The sequence below is a fragment of the Copidosoma floridanum genome, unplaced genomic scaffold (assembly GCF_036245765.1).
Source record: "Copidosoma floridanum isolate Cflo_tuat_1 unplaced genomic scaffold, Cflo_Japanese_pri ptg000001l, whole genome shotgun sequence".
In the NCBI taxonomy this organism is placed as follows: Eukaryota; Metazoa; Arthropoda; class Insecta; order Hymenoptera; family Encyrtidae; genus Copidosoma; species Copidosoma floridanum.
Window position 1 is genome coordinate 4,338,215 of NW_028321878.1, and position 11,974 is coordinate 4,350,188.

General features: G+C 47.0%; 2 protein-coding genes across 3 annotated transcripts; one reads left to right on the plus strand and one right to left on the minus strand.

Moving 5' to 3' along the window:
• Window positions 1-880: 880 nt before the first annotated feature.
• Window positions 881-8,106, minus strand: SPG11 (spatacsin). The gene is made up of 19 exons (XM_014357702.3): window positions 7,567-8,106; window positions 7,325-7,485; window positions 6,894-7,241; window positions 6,019-6,801; window positions 5,761-5,933; window positions 5,416-5,690; window positions 5,165-5,341; window positions 4,861-5,079; window positions 4,598-4,789; window positions 4,421-4,537; window positions 4,178-4,352; window positions 3,872-4,095; window positions 3,335-3,814; window positions 3,086-3,257; window positions 2,648-3,010; window positions 2,423-2,572; window positions 2,087-2,343; window positions 1,713-2,006; window positions 881-1,634 (listed from the first exon to the last, which is right to left on the minus strand). The coding sequence occupies exons 1-19, from the start codon at window positions 7,852-7,854 to the stop codon at window positions 1,101-1,103; spliced, it is 5,382 nt and encodes a 1,793-aa protein (XP_014213188.2). The 5' UTR covers window positions 7,855-8,106; the 3' UTR covers window positions 881-1,100.
• A 481-nt stretch (window positions 8,107-8,587) lies between these two features.
• Window positions 8,588-11,970, plus strand: Ric (Ras-related protein interacting with calmodulin). Of its 2 annotated transcripts, none has more exons than XM_014357703.3 (6): window positions 8,588-8,993; window positions 9,137-9,245; window positions 9,328-9,384; window positions 9,466-9,539; window positions 9,645-9,842; window positions 9,921-11,970. In XM_014357703.3, the coding sequence occupies exons 1-6, from the start codon at window positions 8,964-8,966 to the stop codon at window positions 10,152-10,154; spliced, it is 702 nt and encodes a 233-aa protein (XP_014213189.1). In that variant the 5' UTR covers window positions 8,588-8,963; the 3' UTR covers window positions 10,155-11,970. The 2 variants fall into 2 exon arrangements, with proteins under 2 accessions (XP_014213189.1, XP_014213190.1); XM_014357704.3 differs by having other exon boundaries at window positions 9,672-9,842.
• Window positions 11,971-11,974: the final 4 nt, after the last annotated feature.

Genomic DNA, 11,974 nt, shown 5'->3' on the forward strand with positions numbered 1-11,974 from the left:
GATGAAAAAAAAAAAAAAAAAAAATTAATAGCGTACAAATGCATGGACGTATTTTGTAGCGATGACTCGATGGAAATCGACCTTGTGTGACAGAAAAAAAAAAAACCCGGAAGGCCAGCGTGGTAATAGTGTGTGGAAAGTGATGATGCATTTTCATATTCTGGTTAAAGTGGAAATTTGGCCTTTGTCTTGAAAAAAAAAAAAAAAAAAAAAAAAAAAACTACTTACTTATATGTAGTAGGTAATGAAAAGTTTTGGGTAAAGATTTTTTTTTTGCATTTTGTACAATTACAATTCATTTCTGTCATTCAATTCGCAAACGCGTAACATTGAATGCACATATCGTGAGGAAGGGGGTTGGATCGATGATCCCTGACTCGGTATCGTATATTTTTCAGCTATAGGATTCTGCCCTTCATTTCTAGTACCCCGTGCACATGCAACGGAAACATCGAAAAAAGAAAAGAGCAATGTTCTTTTTTTTTTTTTTTTTCAAAAATAGTTTAATAAATTTTTATTTCCCTTCAACAGTACACGAACAATAAAGTTCTCAAAAACTAATTGTTAATCAATGGGCTCGAAAAAAACACTGCCATCGATTCCATACTCTTTTCTTAGACGCTATATCATATTAATTCGCGCAATAATACGTTATGTATGTATACAGTACACGCAGTTCAGAGTATTATACAACATTCGACTCGGCAGTCAATCGATTTGATCGCTCTATTTGTCGCAATTTCCTTCAATAGAAAACGAGTAGTATAGACAATTACTCATTCTTATACAGTTACTTATCCTTATACTAATCACATGTAATTGGCCGATCACCCATATGTATATACATACATATATATACATATATATATATTGCACCGAGACGACGATCAAACGAGAGATACATAAACTATATAAAAGTGTACAACGGGTATAAAAAACTGTGCCAATGATAACAAGTTATATAGAAATCCAAATGAACAACGCAAGGTAATTGAGTACACGCGGTGACAATATTCTGCGTGAAAAAACAAAAATAAAAAATAAACTTGTATACACACGTGACAGGGTAAAAGAAAAAAAAAAAAACGTCCGGCCAAGGGTTATCCAACAAACTCCGAGGCGACAAAGCCCCTCTTGAAGACGGTGTCCTTGAGGTAAGCTTCGGCAGCCGGATCGTCCAGCATCTGCTCGACGATCGACCTAAAGCCCAACTGGCTGGCCAGGACGTACTTGCACTCGACGTCGCCGAGCTTGTCGACGAGGGCCCGCATGTTTTCGGCCATGACGAGCGTGATGCTCTTCTCGAGCCTGAACTTACGAGCGCAATCCACCGCCACCGACGCTGTGAGGAGCTTCGACGTGACAAAGTCCCGAAAGTACTTGGTCTCGTTGTTGAGCAGATAGTGCGAGTAAATGGCACTCGCCCAGTCCACGTGGACGTTGTACGCGCGGGCTATTATAAGCGCCTGGGTGAAGTTCAGGTAGCGGCATATCGCCCTGTTGACCTCGTCGCAGGTGAGATTCAACAAACACGGGAAGTGCTGGCTCGGATGGACTCCCATCAACAGGGAAATCTGCAGGGCCACCAGCTGCGCCTGGTGGGAACACCGGCTGGCCAAAATCAACTTGTTGTCCTGCAAAAGCAAACAGGTTTTGTGCATAAAATCGTTGATACCGATCATATGTTTCCACAGCTATATATGGAAACACACCTGAAGGAAATACTGGGTGGCGTGCGTCAGATTCGTGATCGCCAGTTGTAGCTTCTTCTCCGTCGCGTCGTTTCTCACGAGCTTAATTTCCACCCGTGGGTTGGAAGCGTTTCTGCCACACTCCCTTTTGGCTTCCTTCACGAGATCGCTTATCACGCCTTTCGCCTCGTTTTCCCACGTGAGGGCTATCTCGTTGTACAACCGGAAGTGCAGGGCCACGATGTTGAACAGGTCCTTGTTGTCCGGGCAGTTTCGTTTGAGAAAATCCAGCAGCGCCATTCTCAACCCGGGCACCTGGAAAATTTCAATGAAACTGTAACCATACATTGAATTATAATTGCAAGCCGTTGCAGTGATTTCATTGTCCCAATTACTTTGACCAATCCCCTGCCGAGTAGGAATTCAAAGTGGTCGTGCTCCTTGAGTATCTGAAAGATGTAATTCATCTCCGTGAACCGGCCTACCCCCGTAACGAGGCGTACGAGCAAGCTCCAGTGTTTCAAGTTTCGCAGGGAGTGGGCGAGCTGCTGGCACTTTCTCAGGACCGAGGCGATGCCTTCCATGTTGCAGGCCGCGGTGAAGCAGTCGTGGGACCGAATCAAGAGCTCGACTATGATTTTCAGAGTCACAACTGTCGAGAGACCATATAATTCAATGATTCTTATCTAATCGTACGAGTAAGAAAAACAAAAAAAGAAAAAAAATATTACGATTTCTCTTCTCCCCGTTGGAGTTGCCCAGCAGCTTGTGGGCCATGCCGAGTAGTTTCAGCCCCAACAGGGACGTGTCCTTGCACAGCTCTATCACGGACTGCAGGTTCATGTTGTAGTTCCAAGCGTTCGTCGGCTCGTTCAGGTTGTCTGAAAAATAACCAACGGCTCACAACACGAGTCCGTGTACCGATGAAAACGGTAAAAAATAAATATCCCTTGTACCCTCGATAACTTGCGTGATGTGAGCAACTATCTCTTCGGAGAGGAAGTTGGCTATGCTCTCGTTCTCGATCTGGTAGGCGGTAATGATGTCCCGAGCGATCTCGAGCCGCCTGTCGGACGGTCCGCTGACGGTTTCGCGGAGCAGCTGCATCGGATTGCTCAGCGTCAGCAGCACGTGGTACCGTTTGCCCAGTTGCAGGGCCAGCCGGTAACACAGGAGTATTCTTATCCCTATGTCGACGCCGTGGTTCAGCGTTGCCACCAAGTTGGTCAGAAGAGCCAGGCAGTCCAGTTGTTCTTGCTGTTCCATGACGAGCGCTGCGCTCGCCACCTCGGACAAGTTCGTGGACGAAGACAAGCTCACTGCGAAACGGTATGTAAAATCACCACTGTACGTGAATTACACGTTTACAAAAAAAATGAGAAGGATGTAGTTACGCGAAGACGACGACGGCATGCGCGGAAGTCTGCCTATGCTTCGCAGCGTGTTGTTCTTCTGCCTCGGCTGTCCGTTTGGTTCCGTAATCAGTGACCTCTGTTGGCTCGTCAGATGATAGGGCGATATCTCACCCTCGGCCAGGCTCAAGCACAGCATCAGGACTTGGAGTTCCTGCGAGCGACGAACAATACTTTATCTGCGCTATTACATCCAACATCGGCTCAAAGGGGAATAAGCCATTTATATACCCTGTTCCTGCAATTGAATATGGCACCGATGCGAAGTGCCGTTTCCAACCTGCCAGCGTCCAACAGCCGTTCGATCAGAGCCTCGACCGCGAGCTTCTCTTGGGGTTCGGTGAGCGAGCAAGTGGCCCGCAGCTCGCCAATGCTCGACAGCAATTCGGTCCTGAGTTTGCCAAAAACGCCCGTCCGTGCCGTTATCTCGATGTTCTCCGGCCCCGCGAGGATGCACGACTTCCACATGGCCATTTCCACGGTGTCGCGGCTCCTGCGCTCCCGAGGATTAGCCTCGAGCAGCTCGAAGGCCAGCCTCAGGATCTCGTACCTCTCCCTGTGCGACTTGGCCTTCTCCGCGTGCTCGACGAAAAACTCGACGGCCCTCTCCCGGCAGACCTCGTACTTTACAAAGTCCCCCGAACATTGGCTCCAAAATCGGAGATCCACCGCGCCGTCTCTGTCGGCCTGGCGCTTGAACTCGCCGCGATACTGACAACGATCATCGAGGATTAAACGCCTTTTGTTTTTCCTTCAATGCATACTTACTTGGGCTAGTATGATCTTGGACGTTCTCAAACCAGCTGCTTTGGACAGCTCCAGAGCGCTGCCGTAGTCCTCCGCGTCGATCAGCTCGTTCGCGCACTTTTCTACCTCCGCTTCGGACTCGTTTACCTTATCGGTCGTGTCGAAGCAGTGGTAGTTCAACCTCACCCTCGTCTCCGCCAGTATCCTCGTGTACTCGAGCAGAGACTCGAAATCCGGGGAATCCACTGTTTGGACGGACAGACGAAAATTGGATCAGCACACGCGTGACTCACAGTTGGGAGGGAGGAGGGATCGCGTTGTACGCACCTATGAGCTTGTCGCGAAAATGGCACTCTATCAGAGCACCAAGAAGCTCCATCTGGGCGCGCGTGCTCCGCGAGGCACCGTCCAGGGCAGCGAGGATGCATTTCACGGCGATCGTCTGGATCCAGCAAGCGTTTTCCAGGTACGTCGCGTCGCTGCACTCCCAGTTTATCAGTCTCTGGGAAAAAATGTGGACGTTGAAAAATAAAATAAAAAAAACACGTTCAACCGAGTTTCGGTGCTTACGTTGCATTTGTAGTTGGAGCAAGCTGTCGCAAAGTCGGTCAAGCAGGTGAAATCCCTGAAATGGCCGTACTCCAGACACTGCTCGAGAAATTGGAAAAACAGCCTCAAGGGATTCTCCTGCAAAAACGGAAACGCGATCAATCGAAGCACCCAACGAGGGGCCTTTGGTTCTCTTACCGGCAAAAAAATCTGAAAGCCTCGGTGGAGCGCGCCGACGGACCCTCGCGACACCATACCGAGAAACAGACTCGATACCTCGCTGGCTGTCCAAATCTGGTTGTCGAGGCATTCGTTGTACTGTCTCGCGAAATCCGCGCTCTCGACGGACACGACGAGCCAAGAGTAGCAGTACGAGGATATGGACGATGGCTGCAACGTCAAATGGGATGTAGAGGAAAATGTACGCAATGTAATAAGCGAAAGTATATGCATTGGCTTACCTCGTAAAAAGTGGCCAGTACAGTGAGAATCGGGGATTTGTGAGTCTGCGAGGCTTTGAGCAGTGCACCCGGAGGATCCGGGCTGTCGTGGCACTTGAGGATGACAAGCCAGAGATCGTCGGCAAGAGCGGAGTCGTCGGTAATTGGACTTGGGTTTGTTGTGCCGCTCTGCTTCGTGGATGGGTCAAAGAGCTGCGGCAGACTTGGCCGTGATAAACGCTGCACAAGTACAGAGAATGAAAAATTTATTGATCAACATGGCTTCGAATAATGTACGTTGTAAAATTGGTATTGCAACACTGACACCGCGTTCTCCGCTGATTTCGTTCGATAGAGTTGGTCGAGCGGCTTTTTTTAGAACCTTATCTTCCCTCGAGTTTTGACGTTCGCTCGATGAATTTCCCAGCCGAGAATTGCTCAACGCTAGCAACAAGTGCTCCCTCAAGCTAGCGTTGTCAAAGTACTGGGCGCAGTCTATCATCTTTCGACGTATGAAAACACACAATTAGTATATGAGTTGGTTCAAAGCGTGGAATGGTGGAAAGACTGGTTTACCTGATGGGCAGGGTATGCAAAAATTTGACCAACAAGTACAAACTCGAACCAGCAGTCGTGGCGAGCCAGGAATTTCAAGAGGGACGTTGGCAACGAGGTTTTGTGGGCCCCGGCGAATCGCACGACCAAGTCCCACGTGCGCAGCGCTTGGAAAAATCGGTCCTTATCTTCGATCGTTTCTGCGTTCAAGTGAGAATCAAAACTTCGTTCCAAGTAACTCAGCACCAGCCTCAAGTCTTTCTCGTTGTTGTAAACTATGGATTCCAGCAATTTTTCTGCAAACGATTGAGTGGAAAAATTTTAGTTCTGGATCACGCGTTTCGAGATTACATGTTATACACGAACCTATGGACACGCCCAAGTGGTTTTCTACAATTTGCGCGACCGTGACGTGAAGCCTCAAGTTTTCCGAATTGACTCCGAGGATTTCTAAAAACGACACGCAGCCACTGACAATTTCCAGATTTTTCGAGTGGCGCAGCGCGAAAACGTGCGTGCAAAGGGAGGCCCGAGATTTTCTGAGACATTCAACTTAAAGTTCATTCCTCGCTATTTGTACGAAGTAAAGGATTGATTACAATGTATCGAGAAAATTGTTCTTACGCTTTCGACGACACACTGCCAAACAGCTTCTCCTGATCGTGGTAGAAAACACTGGCCGCCATACCGGGACGCGCCTCCTTCAAGAAATTGACGTAGCTCAGTTTTTCCCTGTGCCCGAACTTTTTGACCAAATGCTCGCTCTGAAACGTCGGCATCGCCGCGTTCTTCGACCTCCACTTGAAAAACACCGTCGCGTTCAACTTTTCGCATCCATCGACAAGTTGGTACATCGACACCTCGTTTTCCGGCAGCCTCCGGCCAACCTTGAGTTTCAGATACGGCAAACGCACCACAATGGAATCCAAAACTTCCCTCGACAAGGTCAGCGACCTCACCACTAAACCCTCCTCGTTGCGTAAAACGTCGTCCAAGGTGGTGTCCTTGGACAACCGCTTGAGCTTGAAGTAGCGAAGAAACACCAGAGCAAACAGTACGATCGGGTTCTGGTCGAAAAATCGCACAGGGTCGTCGCACAAATAGCCGACTGTCTCGACGATCCCGAGCTCCAGGAAGTCCTCGTAATCACCGTTGGCACTGCACACGGCCGTCAAACAATCGTACAGACCCTTGGCCTTTGCGTTCATTTTCCGGGACTCGGCATCCTCGCCATAGTTCCTCGAAAACTCAACGACGTCGAGTTCGGAGAAAAATTTCTCCCGGTCAACGTTGCACGACGCCTTGGACAGGATTCCCGTGATGTCCGAGCGAGTCGTGCACTCCCCAAAAAGCCGGGCCAGTATCAGTTTGCTGTCGCTACACTCTTTGGCTGAGAACACGCCGTATCTGGAAAGATAAGGTCGGCGATTGAAACCGTGCGTTTGGCGCCGATATGGGTATCTCGAAAAAAAAAAAAAAGAAAAAAAAACTTCGCTCACCTGGACAAGTGACCGAGAACCAAGTCGTTGACATGGCGCATCCCGTGGGACGACTCCACCGCGGCGACCATCTCGTCGGTTATATTCCAATGTTCGAACAACGCGCCAACACCGTCGTTGAAAGCGTTACCGATTGCACGTCCAAACGCAACATCGATCCAGAGCTTGATCAGGTCAAGTCTGTTGTTCGTCAGCAAGTAACTCCAAACAACGTCGGTCTTTAGGTAAGCGACGGCAGTTGGCTCGCGCGTATAAAAATACAACTCCGTAAACAGCGCGTCTCTGACACCCGGTGGCAATTGTATTATCTCCTCGAGGCACTTGTGGGATATCAGTTCGTTTCGGAGTCTGAGGCAAAAACAAAACAAAAAAAGGGTCCTCTATTGTGCTATTGTTTTCCCCCTGCGGCAACGATATCTCCGATGACTCACCCGAGTTTCTCCTCGTGTTTGGCGAGCAGCTTGACCAGTTGCCAGGCTTGTCTCTCCTCGTCGTTGAGGGACGACTCCACGTGCTGGGCCAGGTAATCCCTCAGCGAGGGCTCCTTGCACTTGAGGCAGGTAGCCCTGATGTAATCGGCTGGCACTTTTCCCTGTCGCACATAACGCGTGTTACACATCTCAACAAAAAAAAAAAAAAAAAACAAAAACCCCATGATCAACGAAGCACTTACCACGTTGTTGAGTATGTGGGAAGCCCTGTGGATCATCTTTTTGTTGAGCAGCCCGGAGACCCAGATGTCGACCTCGCTGGCAAAGTACTCCTTGGCCTCCTGGTGGGAGCAGTGCCGCCTCCTCTCGAGGAACTTGTGGGCGAGTTTGAGGTGCAGGCCCTTGGCCGAGGCCTCGCGGACGATCTCCCTGTCGCCCAGGCCCTCCCAGCCTGACCAGACCCCGGCCAACTGACCGGTGAGACCCTCCACGGGAACGACCGTTGCAGCCGGGGAAGACGAGTGCGCCATGCTCCCCGCCAAAGTCTCATCGAGCACTGACACGCTGCCACTAAGTAACAACACAATCGACTATTGTTCCCTACACCGAAACATTGTCCGCGACGGAGTAGTCCGACACGGGTAATAAAAATACACAGCACATGAGTCAGCTACCGTTGACCCAATGACACATGATCCGTGGACCGAGTAGGAGGAGGAGGCGATAAAAAAAAAAAACGAGAGTACGAAGACGAGCAAAAGTATGTAGATTACAGGAACGAGTTGTTGTCGCTCCCCGGATAAGATAAGGGAGAGTAAACGAAACGAAATAAAAAAAAATATATATATATATATATATATATAAATATATCCGTATCCCAAGGAAAGCGTGGCTTTGTACGTTTGTAAATACACGCCCCCGCGACACCGTGTGTGTGTGTTTTCGTGTGTCGTCGTCACCACACATAGTTATACACAACGCGGCGATCAGCTGATTTTGTTGTGTCCCCCTTTTTCGCCAGCAGTTGATCGATCGGCGTGTTTCGTGCTCGTCTTACTTACCGACCGCGCGCTCTCCATAGGTTTGAAAACAATCATAACAGCAAATATAAGTATATCGAGCGCGCTCCGAAAACGGAGTGACCGCCGCGCGCATCAACCCAGGTACTTATACACCTATATGTCTACGTGCACATCCGCGCGTATATGAGTCAAGGGAACGAAGCTCCTCTTCTCTGTTATTTAAGCTCATTGCCATCGGCTGGGCGCTCGAAAGCTCGTATATCCCTCGGTGTAGCAGCGCTGGCTCCTATATTTGTTACTTCCACGCGGGACGTCGCGGTGTCAAGTATGCCCGGGTAGCTCCAGGTGGAGGACCTTCGATCGGAGCGGTGTGCGTCGACGTGGTGGTGGTGGTGGTGACGTCGCGCTAGTGATGCATTATAATCTCGAGTTATCGGTCGACGAAGCGAGGACGGGACAAGCATGAGCGACGCGGTCGACGAGGATTGCTCGGGAGACGAGGAGGAGTTTGTCGTCAACGGGCGCACAGTCGCGTGTCATTAGCATGGGCTCGGACGAGCCGTCAGTTGAAAATCGGCCGGGTATTGTGCTAAGTGGCACGCGGCGGAGGAGGAGCTATGACGGACAGGGGCACCGCTGCCCATCTGGTGAGTTTTTTTTTTTTTTTTTTCCTCCTTTTTGCAAGGCTGTCTCGATCGGCCCACCTCCCTCCGACAACGACCATTGTATACTTACTGCCCTCGTAACGTAGTAAACGCACTGTTGTATTTACTGTTACTTTCCTTTGCAGTCTTCAGACGCCAAGAGTGACGTTGGTGCGCTGCCGGGCCCGGCCACGAGACGTGGCGTCAGGGTGTACAAGATCGTCGTGCTCGGGGAAGGAGGCGTCGGCAAATCAGGTAAACACACGTGCACGTCCTTATACCCTATGTACAAACGAAATCGGCACAACGTACAACGTGATTATTGTCTTGGTTTCAGCCATCACCTTGCAGTTTGTCAGCCACAGTTTTTTAATAGACCACGATCCGACGATCGGTGAGTTCACGTCAACTCCGTATATATATAATACGTACCGATCGGTGTAACTTTTTGGATTTATGGGGGTTTTTTTTTCAGAGGACTCGTACCAGCAGCAGGCGGTCATTGACGGCGAATCGGCTCAGCTCGACATTCTGGACACAGCCGGTCAGGTATATAGTGCTTTGACTTCAACTTCCATTCACGTGTAGCTACAAGGGTGTGAATAAAAAAAAAAAAAAAAAAAAAAAGAAAACAATGAAACATCACGATTGCAGATCGAATTCACGGCTATGCGAGAGCAGTACATGCGCTGCGGCGAGGGTTTCATGCTGTGCTACTCCGTCACGGATCGGCACTCGTTCCAGGAGGTGCTCGAGTACCGCAACTGCATCTTACGATTCCGCGCCAACGATGGCTTCGCCCCGCCCATGGTGTTGGTCGGCAACAAGTGCGACCTTCAAAATCGGCGCGAGGCACGTCATTGCTCCGTCGCTCCCCGATGCTCATCCCCGTCCAACGCATATAATCACGCCCTTGTCTGTATATTGCAGGTCAGCACGGAGGAGGGCAAAACCCTGTCGGACCACCTGGGCTGTCCGTTCTTCGAGACGTCAGCGGCCTTTCGTCAGTTCATCGACGACGCGTTTTATTCTCTGGTGCGGCAGATCCGCGAAAAGGAACGGGCCCAGCCGGCCAGAGGTGGCCGTCGGCGCTGGAGGAGGCTGCGATCCATCTTTGCGTTTATATTCCGGAGACGAAGACCCAACCCGCCGAGGTCCCCCTGAAAGGGAGAAGAAAAAAATAATAAAAAAAAAAAAAAAAAAAGCACACCCACACTTAGATAATCATCCACGCAAAGCGAGCCTATAGTGTATATGAATAATGATGTACACGTCCTATAATACGATACCTGCATGTATACCCATGTGAACGCGAGTACATGTACACAACGAACTCGAGTGAGTCTTCCCAAGTAAAAGTAGTGAGTATACGATATATTACAAGTACATACAATTATGAAGCGTACGATGTGCGGTTCCCAAAGGTTTTGGTCACGTAAGTGTTATTAGTTTGTCATTTGGGTGCTGGCACCGCGATTTTACGTTGACGACAAATTTACAGTATACTACGTTCGTTGAATTTTTTCAGATTTTATGTGTGTACAATACATGGTGTTGCGTGTACATGCAATGACGGAAATTTACCGATGAGATCGGTAAATTTGGAATATTTTTCGAAAAAAAACAAAAAAAAAAAAAAAAAACTTATCGAGAGTAATAAAATTACAAGTGTTGAAAACACGATACGTGAAACGTTGAAAATGTAGATATACGTCCGGCCGAGTGTTGGCTGAATCATCATTTTTACTTTGCAAGTTTAAACTTTGAAATTTTTTTTTTATTTTTTTTTTTTATTGATCGTACAGGGATTATTTTACTACGGTTCTACACTAGCGTAAGAAAGCCCAGAAAGTATTTTCTGCTAAGGGATGATTGTTATCCGCCTATACGTGTATAATGTTTGTGTCAACTTCCATAGTGAACAAAAAAAACAATCGGCCTTCAATTGTACACGCGTATAAACGATTGTCGCGCAACATTTTAGATATCCTTTACATTTATAGATCCTCAGTACCAAAACGAGTCATAAAGTAATAATAACGAGTAATAGTATCTAGTCGCTACTACTGTAAACGTGTCCTAGTCAACAGTTGCATTTTTATTTTAGACGAACCAAAGAAAATTGGATGGTCCACCGACTTGAAAAACACACACACATTGCTTTTTGTTTTTATGCGATTGTTCAATTATTGTTCGCGATCCAAGGATTATTTATTGAGACTATGAAAATTTTTTATACCCGTATTTTTTGCCGGTTTTAAAAAACTATATATATATATTTATTGATGATTTTTAAGAAATACTTTAACATGGATTGTTATGTAAATTCTGAATTTAGTTTATTAAGAAGAAATGAAGGTGATAAAAATTTCGAGTATAAATTTTTATATGAATTTTACAATTAACTAAATATTTATAAGGTTTATTGTAAATTTAAGTTATTTCACGAGCAATGACGTTTTTGTAGGCTAGCAGATGAAAATTGAAAAGCCAGAGATTGTATATATTTACAAACGTTTTTGTTAATTCTACGTTGAAGAGAAATACAAGGTTTTCTTTCCATATAATATTATATTTTAAATGAATCTACGGTCTATAAAGTAATGTTACTATCAGTTATGGAAAAAAATAATCATATTTTATTTAAAAGTACGTTGTTCCACTTGAAAAAAAAAAAAAAAAATGTTACGTAAACTTAGTTTTAATGTTCAAATTTATTAATATGTGTTGACAATATCGAATGCGCTCCTTGTGCAGTGGTAGCATTAAAATGTTCCATAATCAATCAGCTGCCTGATCCACAATCCAATGGCTGTAGTTAATTATTAATGTGAAAAAAAAAAAGAAAAAATGTAAGCAATAATGGTACCTCACTGGGAACAACCTTTTAGATTGTAGACCTCGCTAGGAAAACAAATTTATATATTATTCATCGTATTGTGTTGAATATACAACTGCAGCAACAAAAATGAGAAACATAAACA